Genomic DNA, 16,024 nt, shown 5'->3' on the forward strand with positions numbered 1-16,024 from the left:
GGTTTTATTCACACGATTTGACTGAGGTAAAGAATGTATGATTATATATTATGTTACAACAACAAAACAAACCTATCTACTAATATTATTTAAACCCGCTAAGCTGAACTTACGTTTTAAGCCGTACGGTAGATGCTAGTTAAATTATGCCAGTATTTGAAGAAATGTAAGAAGTAATATCGGTAGATATTAATAAGCGGGAAATGATATGGAAATGCAAGAGAATTTTCATTATATTTCAGTAACTCCAGTCACCCCTCAGTAATCTACTCGTCTTACGAGTAAATTAGCATTTCGTTGAACTATTTATTACTACACATTATATTTATCTATACTAATATTATAAAGAGCAAAACTTTGTTTGTTTGGTTGTAATGAATAGGCTCAAAAACTACTGGACCGTTTTTAAAAATTCTTTCACCATTCGAAAGCTACATTATCCACGAGTAACATAGGCTATATTTTACCCCGGTACGGGCAGTCGTTACCACGGGACGCGGGTAAAACCGCAGGAAAACGGCTAGTTTATTTATTTATATTTATATAAAACGCTGTGCGAGTCTCTCGACTGCAAGCGTCTTGCAAAAATATTGTAAAACGGCTGAACCGATAGATTTAGATATTCCGTTTGTTTGTTACAGCTCTGAACAAAAAATTCAGCAGCCTACTTAAATCGTGTGAACGAAACCATAGCGCGCTTTTAAACGCAACAACGCCATCTAGTTGCGTTTTTGGAACTAAGTCTCACTTTTGAAAAAATATTTAAAATATTTTGTAAGATCCAAATTATCTTAGGGAACGCTTTGAGTTCCTTGTTCCTAGAGGCAAACCCTGTCGCTCCTCTTCATCTCTTTTACTCCGTATCCCTCCTCATACTTCGAGCCGTTATGATGGATTCTTCACTGTTCGCGCTGTGAGGCTTTGGAACGCTCTGCCTCACAGTATACGTGACAGCGCATCGTTAGATGTCTTCAAGAGACGAATTAAAGAACATTTCCTGTCAACATGACCTTATTTGTATGTTTGTATTTATTTATTTATTATATTTTATGTTTTATTTATAGGTATATATTTTATGTTATGTAATTTCACCTCTGTTTTGTTTAATGTTGTGCACTTTAAATTTTCTCTTCCCTATCGCATCTCTCTATCGCTCTAAGGTTTGCTGTTAGAGAACCCAGTTCTGGGTTAAGCTCGCCTTTGTACATGTCTTCTCTGTGTTGTGTGTGTCTTTTAAATGTTTTTGTGTACAATAAAGAATAATAATAAGATATACTACAGAGGTTTATTAGGAAAATTCTTAACACTAGGAAGTGGTGAAAGGGCTGTGTTTTTGGGGTTCTGCCCAGACGTGAAAAGTGATCATTTAATTTGACCTACATTCAATAGGTAAATATTTATGACTTCAAAAACTTATGAAAAATGAATATTTTGTTATTTATTATTTCGTAAAGTCCTGTAGTTCACGTAACAATGTTCGCAACATGCATGAAAATTGTTCCCAAACAATATGGACTCGAATAAGCATACCTAACTGCCATGTTTAATTTGCATTTCCAGTACACCAATTACATTTAGCCGACTACTCAAATGCAAATGAAATATCGACATCGCGAAATTGGGCAGGTGCGAGTTATATATATTTTATTCAGATTTTTAAACTTGAGAATTTAATAATAATTAATATTTTTATCATAAAAATACGCTATGGAGTCGGCTAGCTATATAAATAAGGTTGGTTCACCAGCCTGTAAGCTATTGACATTATGGAAATAATACCACCAACCAGTGCTATTATCCTAGTAGCCTCCAAGCCGCTCGAGGGGGTAAATACGAACCTCGTTATTGTAATCGAGACGCTTCAAGATGTTGGCTTATTGTTCTGCTTGCCTAGTAACTACAAGACTATTGTTAATGTTTTCTTTGTTTCTTTTGCCTAACTAGAAACTGCTGCTACTGTGTACGCGATGGATAAATTATCGGGAAAAGAATAAAGCGTTTGAATCTATTTCTAAGAAACTAAATTACCTATCTACTAACACAGAGTTACAAAAACACAATTGATTACATATTCGGAACTGCTAAAGCATAACGGACGGAAGTATTTCATTGTAGGTGCCTTAACTCACTAATTTAGGTATATGTCAAAGTTGCTCATGTCGTTATTAGTATCTTCTACACGCTACGTCGAAGTGTTTTCCAATCAAAAGGTAGAAAATTCAAGTGATTGTACACGAAGAATGGTTGCCCTACTTTGCAGTAGAAATTAATAGGCTGCATGTAGCGAAGACTTAACCACTAATGAATGAATCAGCAAAATGAAGAATGATTTTCCACAAAGTAGGAAGGCGCGTTAGAGACTGTTTGAGTCTTTTAATTCCGGGTTATGAATAACGAGTGAATGGAAAACACTGCTACCAAGAAAACATGAGCCCAAAGAGCTCTCTGGAATTTCGAAGAACAATGAACAATTATTTTGCTGGAAACCATTGTTTTGATAAACCCTTCTAATGACGCATTAAAGTAACCAGCTTTTGAGTTAAGTATATATTTAAATAGAAATAATAGAGATGGCTCTGGATTATCTTCTCGGTAGTCGGGTAAAATACCTACCTAAGAAGTGTGTACCTAGAAATCTCAGTAGAACAGCGTCTAAAAGCCTTTATTAAGTGCTTACCTATATCACTGAAATGTTAGCAAATTGAGTTAGAGCGGGTTAATAGCAGCACCTCCGATATCTGGTTACAGAGTTTCTGAGTGCAATTAGATGCTTGAGTGCATGCTTGGTATCAACGATAAAGCAATAATAATATTTCAATGAGAATTTCAAATACATTATTATGTACACCTAACATACCTGAGTGACTGACCGTATGCGGTTTACATGATTGTAGTTGCTTCGGAATAAGTATAAAAGGTACTAGGCGAACATGATATAACAGGAGATACTTATAGATTAAGTTTTCCAGATTTTAAAGAAAATGTGCATACACTGAATATTTTGTCTGAGTATAATTTGATTTATGTCTAAACGAATGTCTGGCTGAAACTGACCGACAACTCTCTTTGTATGATTTCCTAACACAGAAAACATGCATGTGGCTATGTAAATAAAACCTGTGGTCTGTGGAATTTGACAAAACAGTACAAAGGCAACGAACATGAATGGAAATGTTTTTGATGTTTGAACGTAAAATCTTTTTATTCCAAATATACCTACATAGAAATATAAAATAACAGTTTAAACACATTTGCTGGTTAGTATTAACAATATGATAGTCACGATAAATGTATATTTTTTATTTATTTCAGGTATAAATTCCATTCGTCGTTAGATGACACAAGTTCAATTTTAAAAGACTGGTCTTCAAAAAAAACACACACAAACTGAACTTTAGATTCACATCAAAACTATGTGATTGATTCATTGATTCATACAATCGAATAAAACTACAATACGAATTAATGTCTATTACAAATACTAACTTGCATTGCACACTAAACTGTACCTACAATCTTGTTGTAGCCATAATAATATCTTCGATCCACTTTACAATATATGGTCACGGGTTGTCCGAGATTTTCAAATAATTCTTTTGAACCACACCAATAATATGGTGCCCTAGTACATAGTCCAAAATAACAATGACAAAATAAAGTAAACTCTGCTCAAAAAGAGTAATTAAAAACAGTAAACAGTCGTTCGTATGTTGCTATCGCTGGGGGCCAAAAGCGTTTTAATTGTTTTATTTTAAGGTAAGCAAACAAACGGGTCGCATATCAAGCAATTGAACCCAGTTTGGCAATCAAACAACAGCCCGGAGGCTGATATACTTTATCTACAGCAAAGATCAGATCGGCCTATTTTATGGTGACTTTTTTATTTAGACCTATACACACACATCTATCTGTATATAGACCTATATCTTGACAAATTAAACTTCAAATTAAAGAAACATGTGTTTGTTTTAACACTGGGCAAAATACAGTCAGTTCCTACTTTAGAAAACAGACTAAATTACGCAAATCAAAAGCCTCCGTCGTCACAGTACTGTGATGCATAAAGCAGCCCTCAAAAATGGAGCAAGGTTTAACGCACAGAGGAACCTCAAGACCATTGTCAAGGTTGGTCGATGTTTTTCCCGCCAGTGTAACTTTACTATCACGAAAATTTCAACAACAACGCTTTTTATACTCGTTTTATATTCATAGAACAGGACAGAATAGGTTCCTACATGTTTGTTCACAAATATACCTAGCTTTGTTGGCCTGCCTGAAAATTCTGGAAAAAGGATACTATTACAATACAAAGTCTAGTTTTCGGAAAAAGCTGAGCGTGTTCTATTTATTTTGATAAACATGCAACGATAAAAGAACATCAGATAAAGCTCTATTATTTTGTTAAGGTAATTAATTAATCTAAGTTTGAATTTCGTCCACGTTTGAACACTTATTTACCACCAAATAGGTGCTGCAAATCAACTCCAATACCTAGTCAGAAAGGCGCCAATATAATTAACGGCAACAGAATCGAGCGCTATTTCACCGTTTGATCGAAATGTTAATTAGAACTAGTGATATGCTTACTTGACCTCACGACCTATACATGAACATACAAACAAATTCGTCTACACAAGAAGTGTTCAAAGAATTCGGGAACCATTTTTTTTAACTCATAAAGTTTAGATCTTTAAGTAGAGAGAAAGAGCACCCAGATTTTCGTAGCCGAGAGACCGTCTTTGCGCTACACATTAAAAATTTGCTGCCCAATTATAGTGTTGAAAGTTCCAGTCTCCTCATTAAAGTTACTTGCCCATTAAATCTAGGCGAGTCCTAAATATTTTATACCTCGTTTGCAGAAATAAAGCTATTTTCTTTTGTCGCTAGATGGCTTCAGACAACCGTACCCGCATCCAGCAAAACGACCTTCTTCTTCATGAGGCAGTTATCAAGAACGAACCGGCAGCTGTTCGTGAAGCACTGGAGCGGCCGACCGATGTCAACTGCAGGAACAATGTGAGTCCAGCTCTTTCTGGGATATGCCATCCTGGTACTCTTAAAATAAACCATCAGTAATTTGTGGACAAAAGTGACACGAATAAACCCCACCACAAAATGTGCAATGGACATTTTTGAAGACATTCTGTTTTTATATTTTCACATACTTTCCATTTCTGGGTGAATGTTATTAAGCTTTAATGAAGTTAAACTTGAAATGAAGTAAATTCCCCACATCAATACTTCGACATACCACCAGGCAAACTCCATTCAGGTACTAGGTAATAACTTACTGTAACATAAGCTACATATGAATAAATTAATTAAACGCTTAACATTCGTATACCGACGTACACAGCAATATTACCTACGTGACAGTGACAATTATATTGTTACCCGAGAAGATCCCTCGTGACGTACCTAAGTACATCTAATGAGATCAGGAACAACTGGCGTCTATTGTCGGATCTCCCGAAATTCACGAATTTATTCATTCTTGATCGTGTAAACAAGTAAACAGCTTTTACAGTTCGCTGGAGCCCGTAATTGTCTTGTAGCATATATAGTTATACATGTAGTAACTACATCATGGAGAAGAAAACGACCAGCGGAGATATTATCATAACGCAAAAACTTCGTGGAGCTATCCAGGCCTTCTTTGGAATCTGTCATTTTTTAAAAGCAAATCACCAATCAATCAACACCCGTTCCTTTACAGATGTGTTAACAAACCCGAACGTCTCGTTAGTTCAGTCGTAACTAATCGCTTTGGTAATTCCCACCACAGTACGTTACTTGACCTACAAGAAGGCGCCTGACCTACCTGCCGTGTGGTATCTCCACTCATCTTTCTTTCCTCCGTGGCCTACAAGAACTCATCGTGTATCAGTCGGTTCAATCCCCGAGGAGCTTTGCTAATATCACTATCAACTTCTAACGGAGATTGCACTGCAATATTATTATAAGAAATTACTTGTATGTAGGAACCTACACGCGACTCACGGGATGAATGCTTATCAGATATTTATAAAAGCAATATGCTTCATACTCTGGCTTAGATTACCTAACAATTTTCTCGCATTCCGTGTATTACAGTCATATTTTTACAATCAGCAGAAATATATTTGAGCATATTATTTTAGCTACAATTCTGAAAACGTTGGAACAAACCAAGCTTTTAATTAAACGAGACCATGTTAAAAGTAAAAAATGTATACTTAATGAATACCAAAATTCTGCCCACATGCCCTAAATATGCCTAGCAAACATGCCTTTTTAGTTACGACCCGGGCAAAGAAATAATTTGAAAGTTATGTACTAACATAAATTAGACATTCCTGCTAATGTTTATTTTTATTTTGTTTTTAGTATGGAAGGGCGCCGATCCACTGGGCTGCCAGCAGAGGAAACGTCGAAATTATAAACTTGCTCATAGAATCCAAGTGTGATATAGAGGCTGCGGATAAGGTAATTTTACTTAGGTGTAAGGAAGTAATTATATTAATTCTAATAACAACAGTTTTCATAACTAAGATAAATTCTCTTTCAATACACTTCCTGGAAAACTGAATCTCGCCATGTCTACAGGCACTTAAAGTGACATTTGCCACACTAGTGTGCTTGTTTTGTCCATAGTCTTGCATTAAACCTAAGAGTAACTTGATTTCAACAAAAAAATTACATCAATATCCTTTCAGACTTTTTATTTATATATGTATATAAAAATAAGATAATATTCAGAAATATATTATTTTTCTATAAATATGGGGTATCAACTTTTTCATTTGATAGTATAAGGTGGTTGTGTATAAGAACCAGACAATAAATAATAATTGGAGTACTAAATAAAATAAAAAATATTCAAAGTCCTCGTTTGAATAATAAGCATTTTTGAAGAGTGTCTTTCCTACTAGCATAAAAAGCCCGCGAAAGAAATACAATTCAATCATATTTCCCCCATACTTATACATTTTTTCAAGTTTTACAAAAACGCCTCATCTACCGCGAACTGGGAGACTACTTAATTCTAACTATTCTACTAATGTAATTCTTTCCCATACACTTTTTGCAAGTAAGAGCAGTAAAGGTACAGGTTTATGACATTAAGCGGCAAAATAAAGCGACACGGTTAGAAGCGGACTCCAGGAGCGCTTTCCACAGATGAGTGTTTTTGACATCGGATTTCTGGCTAAAGTACTAGGCATGCATAGCTGACAAGAGGTAAAAATAATTATGTCTTCAGTTCGGAATGTGAGGTACAGATTTATGACATTAAACAGTAAGTAAAGCGAGAAGCGGACTCTAGGAGCGCTTTACACAGATGGAGTGTTTTTGACATGTTTTTGACGGACTCCTGGAGTCCGATCAACACTTTTAGTATAGCTGAAGTACTAGGCATGCATAACTGACAAGAGGTAAAAAGAATTATGGTTTTAGTTCGGAATGCGAGGTACAGGTTTATGACACACGGTTTTGAGGTTTTTATTATGAAATTTTAACGTTCGTAAAACTAACTGGTACTCCAACAACGTTTTTTGAATTTAAAACCTGTTAATTTTACTGTAAAATAAAGCGACCGGTTAGAAGCGGACTCCAGGAGCGCGGTACACAGATGAGTGTTTTTGACATGTTTTTGACGTCGGACTCCCTGGAGTCCAATCAACAGAAGGGTTATTAATTTAGTTCTTTGGGATAGCTAAAGTACTAGGCACGCATAGCTGACAAGAGGTAAAAATAATGATTGTTTCAGTTCGGAATGCGACCGTTGTTGATGGCGGCGTGGCATGGCCACCTAGATGCCGTGAAAACCCTGGTGGCAGCCGGAGCCTGTCTTGCCGCTACTAATAAAGTATGATCACTTTTCCAGCACTTATATTAATTTAATCTGATGTGTATGAATGAGTACCTGTCTATTTCGTTTGCGTAAAGCAACTATTTCAAATATTATGACGTTATTAAGTAACTCTACTTAATAATATCTACCTAATTAACCTAAATATGATATTCATCATCAAATTCACTTGTTTTAATAACTCTTGAATCAAAAACGAAAAGCTAGCGTGTATTTTAATGAATAAACAATTATTGTATCAGCAAACTCATATCGCGTAACCTCGTTAATTAGCTACAATTATAATAAAATTATTACTTGTAGTCAGGCGTTGTTTTATAGACTGACATCAAAGGCGAAGAGATATAATTTTATTCCTTAAATTCTCGGTTTTAGGGTAAATTCAAAGAAGAGCTTCCGCTAGTCTAAAAACGATAATAAAATTAATAACAAATTAACTGTCCGAGGGCAGCATGTACAACGCTCTGTGACAAAGTACTAGGTAAACATAAACTAAAAGGAGTGTTTGTTTACAGAAGCAGAATGACCTACTCCAATGCGCGTGTTCCCGGGGCTCATTGGATGTGGCAGAGTATGCCATATCTCTGGGGGCTAAGGTGCAAACTTCTGATGCAGCGGGCGACGCACCACTTGCATTGGCATCAAGGGCCGGACACACTGCATTAGTGGAGTTGTTGCTACAAAAGGGTGCTTATATTGATGCCGTCAATAAGGTAAGTTGGTCTTATGTAAATCTAGACTTCAAAGTTTTGTATTAACTTATAAAGTTTGAGAACTGAACTTAGTTTCAAAAGTTTCAGTCAAACTGTGTTGCGGCTTGTTTTTCTTTGTCCTGCTTGACTAATTAATTAACTTGAATATTCATTTATTTATTGATTCTGATTGCGTTTTGGTAAGTAAATAAATAAAAATAAATAATATGGGCTCTCAATTAAATATTTCCCTCCCCAGCAGAAAAAGGACAGTTTAGTATTAATTAATTTGGTCCATGTTTATTCTACGCTTTATTTACTAACTTACTAAATAGCAATAGCACTTTACGAGGAAAGTTTTTATTAGTTTCCGGAAACTTCTTTCGGAACAAAGGTCCCATTACCATCGAAGTATGTATTTGTTTCGACTTAGGGAAGTACCAGGTTGCCATACTTATATGACATATTTTTTTTTATGTTAAGGTTATTTGAAGCAAGATTTTAAAATAAGAACCTAGATAGGTACATTGTCAGTTTAACTGTACAGTTTTCAGTTATCAAATAGGTACACAAACGACAAAAGTTTTAAGAGCATTAACTCAGATCAAAGAATTAATTTGAATTTTACTGAAACAAGGCAGGCATAGTGCGAAGCTATAAATCCAGATTAATTCCGTTTTCGATCAGACGGCTAAAGATTATCTACCAGGAGTCCAGGATTAACATTCTTTGACCGAACATAGGAACGTAGAATTAAATTATAAGGCCATTACGGATTCTCGTTAGAACATAAATTCACATAATTGAAGTGCCTCAAGTTAGGCCCGAGGTAAACCTTCGTTATTCATTGCCTATTTGGGAAAAGCAAATAAAACTATTTCGTGTAAACGGCCGTAACAACCAAGTTCCTAGGTAGAAACAAATGTTTTTTTATTCAATTCAACGATAAAACTTCTAATTATTTCTGTGGTTCAAGTACCTAAGTGGTGATTTGCAGTATCTAATTAACTAACCAATATGTATTGAATAAAAAAAATAAATACAACGGAATAATGTTACCTCACACTATAAAGAACTTTGCCAGAAATTATACATTCTATAGTAGGTATAAAATAATTTCCCAGGAGACAAATTCAATAGTAAATTCAATTATACCCATGGCCGACCCATGATTTTTTATTGACCACAAGCTTGTTCATTATTAAAATTCAATTAATTAGGTATAATTATTCTGTTTAAAGGAAAGCAATGTACCTAGTATATGTAATGCTACGGAAAATACCCACCAGATTTTTTGTAGTATAGGCTAAAAATGTGTTATCTATGTCAAACATACCTGAGCCCTTTTAATGATTGTCAGACCAAAGCATAATGCGAAATATTAAAAATTCAGCTATCAAATACTACAAATACAAAGTTCATTATTATTTTAAACTGTTTCCAACCCATTACAAAATACCTGATTGCTTATGGTCACCAAATCAGTAACCTCACGCTCCGTCAATCAATCAAATTGATCCTTCCAAACGAGTGGGTCCAGATAATTACGCTTGTATTGATCCATTGAGCGTTTATCTCGTTAGTGCTCTAATCTGCATGCAGTTGGACGTAATCCCTAATGACAGTAGAAAATTATACAGACGCATGGCAACACTGAATATCCATAGATAATTTACTGGGAAATCGTTAGCTATTTCTACTGTAAGTGTTGGAGAAATTGATATTGGGTATTGTGTAGGTGCAATTACGTTTCATTAAAAGACCATTTTATAACTTGTTTATAGCTAATTATAGCTAACAAGTTAATTTTCTTTATTTTATTTACTGATAAATAAATGGTTTTTGCTGAAGGGTTTGCAAGAAAAAGCCGGCTTCCCTTTCAAAACCTACATAATATAACATTTTATTCATGAACATGAAAACAATACGTTTCCATTCCACCATTGATTCAGTATATTTCAATCACCGTGGTATCGTCGGATGAAAATAAAACACAATTGAACTTCGATTCGCTCTCATTGAACGTTTTGTTGCGATGCGATACAATGCCGACCTAAGCTGTTTATTAATCAAGATGCAATCGATATCTCGATAAAACTCGGAAATATCGGAAAATACTGCTATTCATTCGGCTGTGTGTTTTGCTGGAGGCAGATTGTTATGAAACCGCTTTTCTTTTTGGCATTCGGATAACTTTATGGAGTAAAAAAGGAAACTATATTTAATCTATAGACAATATTATTTATTTCATTGGTATTCCCTACCTAAAACTCAACCTTGATTCAGACTACTTAGAATCCAATCTACTAGGCAAACATGAGTAGACAGTATTAGAGGGAAATCAAAGCGCTACTCCAAACAATGGCGCCGAAAATCAACACGAATTGGCGTCAAAACAGACTGAACTCCAACGAGCTATGTCACCCGAGTACCGGCAATTACGGTCCAGCGTCCACCCACTCGACATCTGACATTACTAGAAAGCCACTTATCGCAGTCGACATGACAGCACAAACAATGTGCTCCTCCGGTCTACTGGAAGCCAATAATGACGTCAAGCCTGAAAGTTTATCAGATAAAAATGAAATGGATCGATAATTTTAAACATGAAAAGCAAATTATGATAAGTTATCTGATTGTGATGACAAAAGGACAATTTGATTGAACACAATTTTGCTTGTTGTCGATTTAGATAGCGGTGATTACTGCGGGGCGGTTTAGTGGTCGTGGCCTGATAGTGGTTCTAGGTTCATTTCCGAACAATTTTGGGATGTAGACTTTTTATCTTAAGAGCTCTAATTTGGAATTTGCACTTTGCTTAGCGATAGGGCTTTAAAACTCTCCTTTATTTATTTTGCTCTGCAGTGTTTACGCACGGTCTATTATTATCGTAACATATTACTTCCTTTACCTACTCCCACGGGATTCCTTCCCACTAAGATATGTTGTTACCTACGGCATAATGTTGCTAATTTTAGATACGTAACATTTATTATGTCGCCAACACTTTCTGCGAAGTAGCTTTGTATGTATTTGCGAGTAAAAACCTCCATTGGAATTACTTAGAATCCGTTCGATAAGTTTTTTACAGAAAGAAACCTTTTCTATACAAAATTCCAAATCTTAACATTTCACACCTTTATATTTTTTTTATTTAAGTCAAACGCTTGAATCGTGTTTGTAAACCCATGTTATTGTCAACCCGTATGTATTAGGAATATCATTCGAGCGATTTCTTCAATTTCCTTTCACTTATCGAGTTACGAAACGGGTTCGATTCTCCAAAGGTGTAGAAGCGGTGTTATATCAGGAAAAGGAAAAGTTTAATAAAAAGTAAAACACTTTCTAAGAGTGGAATCCATTCCTTTGAAGATTAAAGTCTCACGTTATTAAATTCTATTATGCGAAGCAAAGACAGGATTTTGATTAAAATGTATTTCATTCTGTAGGTACAGAACAAAGATGAAACATTGATTATAACTCGTCTACCTGTAGGGTTTAAAATAAAAATAGGCAGTAAAGTTAAGCTAAAGATCCTAAAGCTTTATGATATCCTGATGTTCCTTTTGGTGTACAGGTAGGTCGCACAGCCCTGCACGTGTCTTGTGAAGGTGGTCACTCCTCCACTGCTGCATTCCTAATCAACAAAGGCGCTTCGAAAGAGGCTCGAGACAACTCAGGGCGAACTCCTTTACACCTGGCAGCCGTACATCGACACACAGAACTCGTGAGAGTGCTGCTAGATGCCGAATGTCATGTGGACGCTGTTGACAACGTGAGTTTATGCTGCCTTAGTACTTTGAAACGATGTTTTTTCGTGATCGTGAGGACAAAAAAGTAAAAAATACAAAATTAATATGTAATCAATTTCATACATGTTATGTGTAACTGAATAATTAAACACCGTTAATTTACCTACTACCAAACTTTCAACTAAACAAATCCCAAATTAAGTTCTAGTCAGGATGAGATTTTCGCAGAAGTTTTGATCATAAAAAAGTTGTTTGCACAACAAATACCCCAAATCACTCGAATTTGTCATTTACACAAAGCTCGAAAATAGGTGGGAGATATAAATAAAAGGCTATGAATAAAACATTTCGATCTCATTACCTGTGGACGCCCGAATAACTGGAAATAACATTGTTCTGTGGTTTACACAAAAACGGGAGCCCTAAAAATATTGACTCTTATTTCTATGCAGTTAAAGTGCAATTTGATTTCAGAATGGTGTGACTGCATTGCAAATGGCGTGCGCCCAAGGCTGTCGAGGTATTGTGGAACATCTGCTCGCATTTGGCGCGAATGTCCATATGCAAAACAACGTGAGTTGAGATGTAGATTTTTTTATCCGATTTAAAATCACATTGACCTGCCCTAAGAACCACAAACGAAGTAATATTGACTAGATTATTAATGACTCTTGACTATGCAAATAGGTTGGATCGTCAGCACTTCATGCTGCCTGTGCTGCTGACGCTACGGACATCGTTGAACTGCTTCTAGCTCACGGAGCTGACCCAGCGCTTACTGATCAGGTAAAACTTTATTATAAAAAGTCTTTACTTAAATGAAAGCCTTGGAAATAATTGTCAAGATTATCATAACATTTAATAAAAAAATTACAAAAAAAGACTTTCGGTCAGGGGACACCCGGGTTTGAACCGGGGACCTCTCGATCTGCAGTCGAATGCTCTACCACTGAGCTATATCCCCACGTGCCTGCCTTGCTCAAACAAAGGATTCTTCTTTGTTATCTATTGAAACTGGTGACGTCATGCAATTAACATACACCCTAGAAAGGCAAGCTGATAAAGCCATACTTTACGCCCACTGATAACGGGTTATTTTATCGCTCCTCTAACAATGATGACTCAATTGAATCGAGTCAATACCTACATGGCCGTCGACATACCAATTAAGATTTGATTTATTTGCAATGCATTCAATTCGTACTTTTATAATATTGAGTAGGTGGATCTATCTTTGTTAAACTTATTTATCTAAACGATAATCAAATAAAAGAATAATTATGTAAAACGTTTGCTAGCAACTTTTGTTAGACATCAATCTTCATTAGCATGTAATTCAAGGAAAAGATATGGGCTATGAATAAAAATGGCAACATTTATGTATTCATATTTAGCCGATTGATGTACCAGGCACACATAAAATGAAACGTATCACATATTTATATTATTCGATAGCAAACGATCACGCGGCGTCGATGGAATTTGCATGGCCACGTAATATTTCATTCAAGAGGATTTCATACATTATTGATGGCACTCGTTCGGAATAACAAAGTTGTATAAATTCTTTGTCGAGTCATATTTTTATGTTGATTTACGGTCAGATTTTGGCGATCCCTAGAGATGATGTATCCTCTAGCTAGTAGATTGGAGTTAAACCTTTGAATAACCCGACCACTTGAGGCACATATAGACACACTGTTAATCTAAGCAAATCATACAAGAATCTTTTTTCAAAAATAAGAGATGTACCGAAATAAAGATAAGAAACAATCTAAAAATCATACAGTGTTATTACATTACAAGATTTACAAGGTATCGTTAGATAAACCGGCTCCAACATTTCAGTTTACTATTCATGATAAACTACGGATCTCGTGTACAGAATCAGGCAGCAGGCTCAGGTACACTGAATTATTGAAGCGACGACCTCCGCACCGGCTCTGCTCTCCTGGTACATTCACATCTATTGCATAATACAAAATACTAACTGTCGCAACAGAAACATAAACAGCATAAAACATGGCTCTGCTTTTATTCATGTTTTTTTCGAATTTCTATTGTTTTAGGTCCAAATAACAATATTTCTTCTCTGTCTTCGTGACATTCCCAAAGCTGTAAGATGTATCTATAGAATTTTTTCCACAGTTTCCACCGATTTAATCATTTACATACAAGTACCTATGTATTTACTTAGCCTATTGGTAAGTATAACACACTAAAGTAGGTGTGTCAGTTTAATACTCAATGACCAATGCTTAATCACTCCATCTCTCCATGGTTTGTTCGTCTGTCTAAATCACGTTACAACAAATAAATATTCTTGAAAAGGTCATTTACGCAATTTTTGTAGGCGTTTCCTATTTACAGGCGACTATGTGTGTGGGAATATAAATAGGCTATTTAGCAACCTAATAAACGTTTATTGCCTTAGCTACAAGTTATTCCGCCATTCCGGTGATTTTGCTAATGGTTACTAGTTGGGTCACATAATAGGTACGTTAATGTTAGTGAAACAATTGTTTGGGGTAGGTAGGTACTAGAAACTACTAAGCCTCATAATTAAGTACATAGTTTGTTCTTCGAATTAAAGCGTTAAATACCTATGTAAACATAAAATATCTATGACATTTATTTTTTGTCAATATATTATTACCGTATCGTATACTTACGTGCTTCCATTTCTTTGAGCGCACTGGCAATTTTCCCGACATTAATTTGTCGATTAATACTAAATGTATATTATGCTGAACTGCTATTTCGATAAAAAATAAACGTACGTGCTTTTCTTCTAATTAACAAATACCTAATTAAAACTACATGATAAGATTATTAATAGCAGCAGACACAAGGGGATATAGCTCAGTGGTAGAGCATTCGACTGCAGATCGAGAGGTCCCCGGTTCAAACCCGGGTGTCCCCTGAGTAATCTCTTTTGTTTGTTTTAGCAATATTGCCTCTGTTTCCTTACTTGTCATACCAAGTTATTGAAAATAATCGTAATAAAACCAGGTTTACGGTTGATTTTACTGAACTTCTTTGCAGAAGTTATCTGAGAATTCTTCATGAAAATCATCAAATAAGTACTATCATCAAATCACAAGTATTTTTTCCCTTCACTTGAGCATACACATATATTCAATTGTATATCTCTGGCGTCAATTACCCTCAAAGCTCTTCTAGTAAAAATATTCTATTGTTTTCAGTCTTGATTCGACAAACATCAATATCTTCCAAGAGTTTATACCTCTTGTATTTCTTGCTATCCCAGTAGAAATGGTAATGAATAATAAAATATGCAGCTATTGTTATCTTTATCAATATACTGCGAAAACTAAACTAGAGAGATTGTTATTATTTGATAGAAACAATACATCTATTACAAGCTATTATTTGTTTGTCTCTTGGGAAATTTACTGGCTACTGATAACAGAATAAATACAATCATTTTGAACGTTAAAAGCCAACATTATGAATAAATTACATCTCATATGAAATATGAATGATGAGGAATTAATAAATAAATTGACGACACCGTAGTATCCAATCATAATATCATCAGTATGGATTTCCTGAGTAATCAATGTTTGTTTTAGATACACATTGACATGACATACTAATAAATAAACCAGATGCCTAAACGTAATATTGAATTACCTATAAGCACAGTTAATAAGTATACCTACCTACCAACAAGAAAATTAAAGCTCCATTTTCAATATAGTACCTAG

At 35.2% G+C, this 16,024-nt stretch overlaps 1 protein-coding gene and 2 non-coding genes across 4 annotated transcripts in view; 2 read left to right on the top strand and 1 right to left on the bottom strand.

Annotated features, from left to right (window-relative positions):
- Positions 1 to 16,024, top strand: part of LOC110370379 (ankyrin repeat domain-containing protein 29) — a 41,231-nt gene that overhangs the window by 17,014 nt on the left and 8,193 nt on the right. For both annotated transcript variants that reach the window (XM_064038776.1, XM_064038775.1), the window contains exons 2-8: positions 4,888 to 5,016; positions 6,367 to 6,465; positions 7,748 to 7,846; positions 8,365 to 8,562; positions 12,119 to 12,316; positions 12,768 to 12,866; positions 12,981 to 13,079. In XM_064038776.1, the coding sequence (XP_063894846.1) occupies positions 4,888 to 5,016; positions 6,367 to 6,465; positions 7,748 to 7,846; positions 8,365 to 8,562; positions 12,119 to 12,316; positions 12,768 to 12,866; positions 12,981 to 13,079 (921 nt within the window). The remainder of the gene's footprint in view (positions 1 to 4,887; positions 5,017 to 6,366; positions 6,466 to 7,747; positions 7,847 to 8,364; positions 8,563 to 12,118; positions 12,317 to 12,767; positions 12,867 to 12,980; positions 13,080 to 16,024) is intronic.
- Positions 13,186 to 13,257, bottom strand: Trnac-gca (transfer RNA cysteine (anticodon GCA)). Its single transcript has one exon. It is a non-coding gene; the product is annotated as a tRNA-Cys (tRNA).
- On the top strand, positions 15,145 to 15,216 carry Trnac-gca (transfer RNA cysteine (anticodon GCA)). The gene has a single exon. It is a non-coding gene; the product is annotated as a tRNA-Cys (tRNA).

This window comes from Helicoverpa armigera, chromosome 17 (genome assembly GCF_030705265.1).
Source record: "Helicoverpa armigera isolate CAAS_96S chromosome 17, ASM3070526v1, whole genome shotgun sequence".
Classification (NCBI taxonomy): Eukaryota; Metazoa; Arthropoda; class Insecta; order Lepidoptera; family Noctuidae; genus Helicoverpa; species Helicoverpa armigera.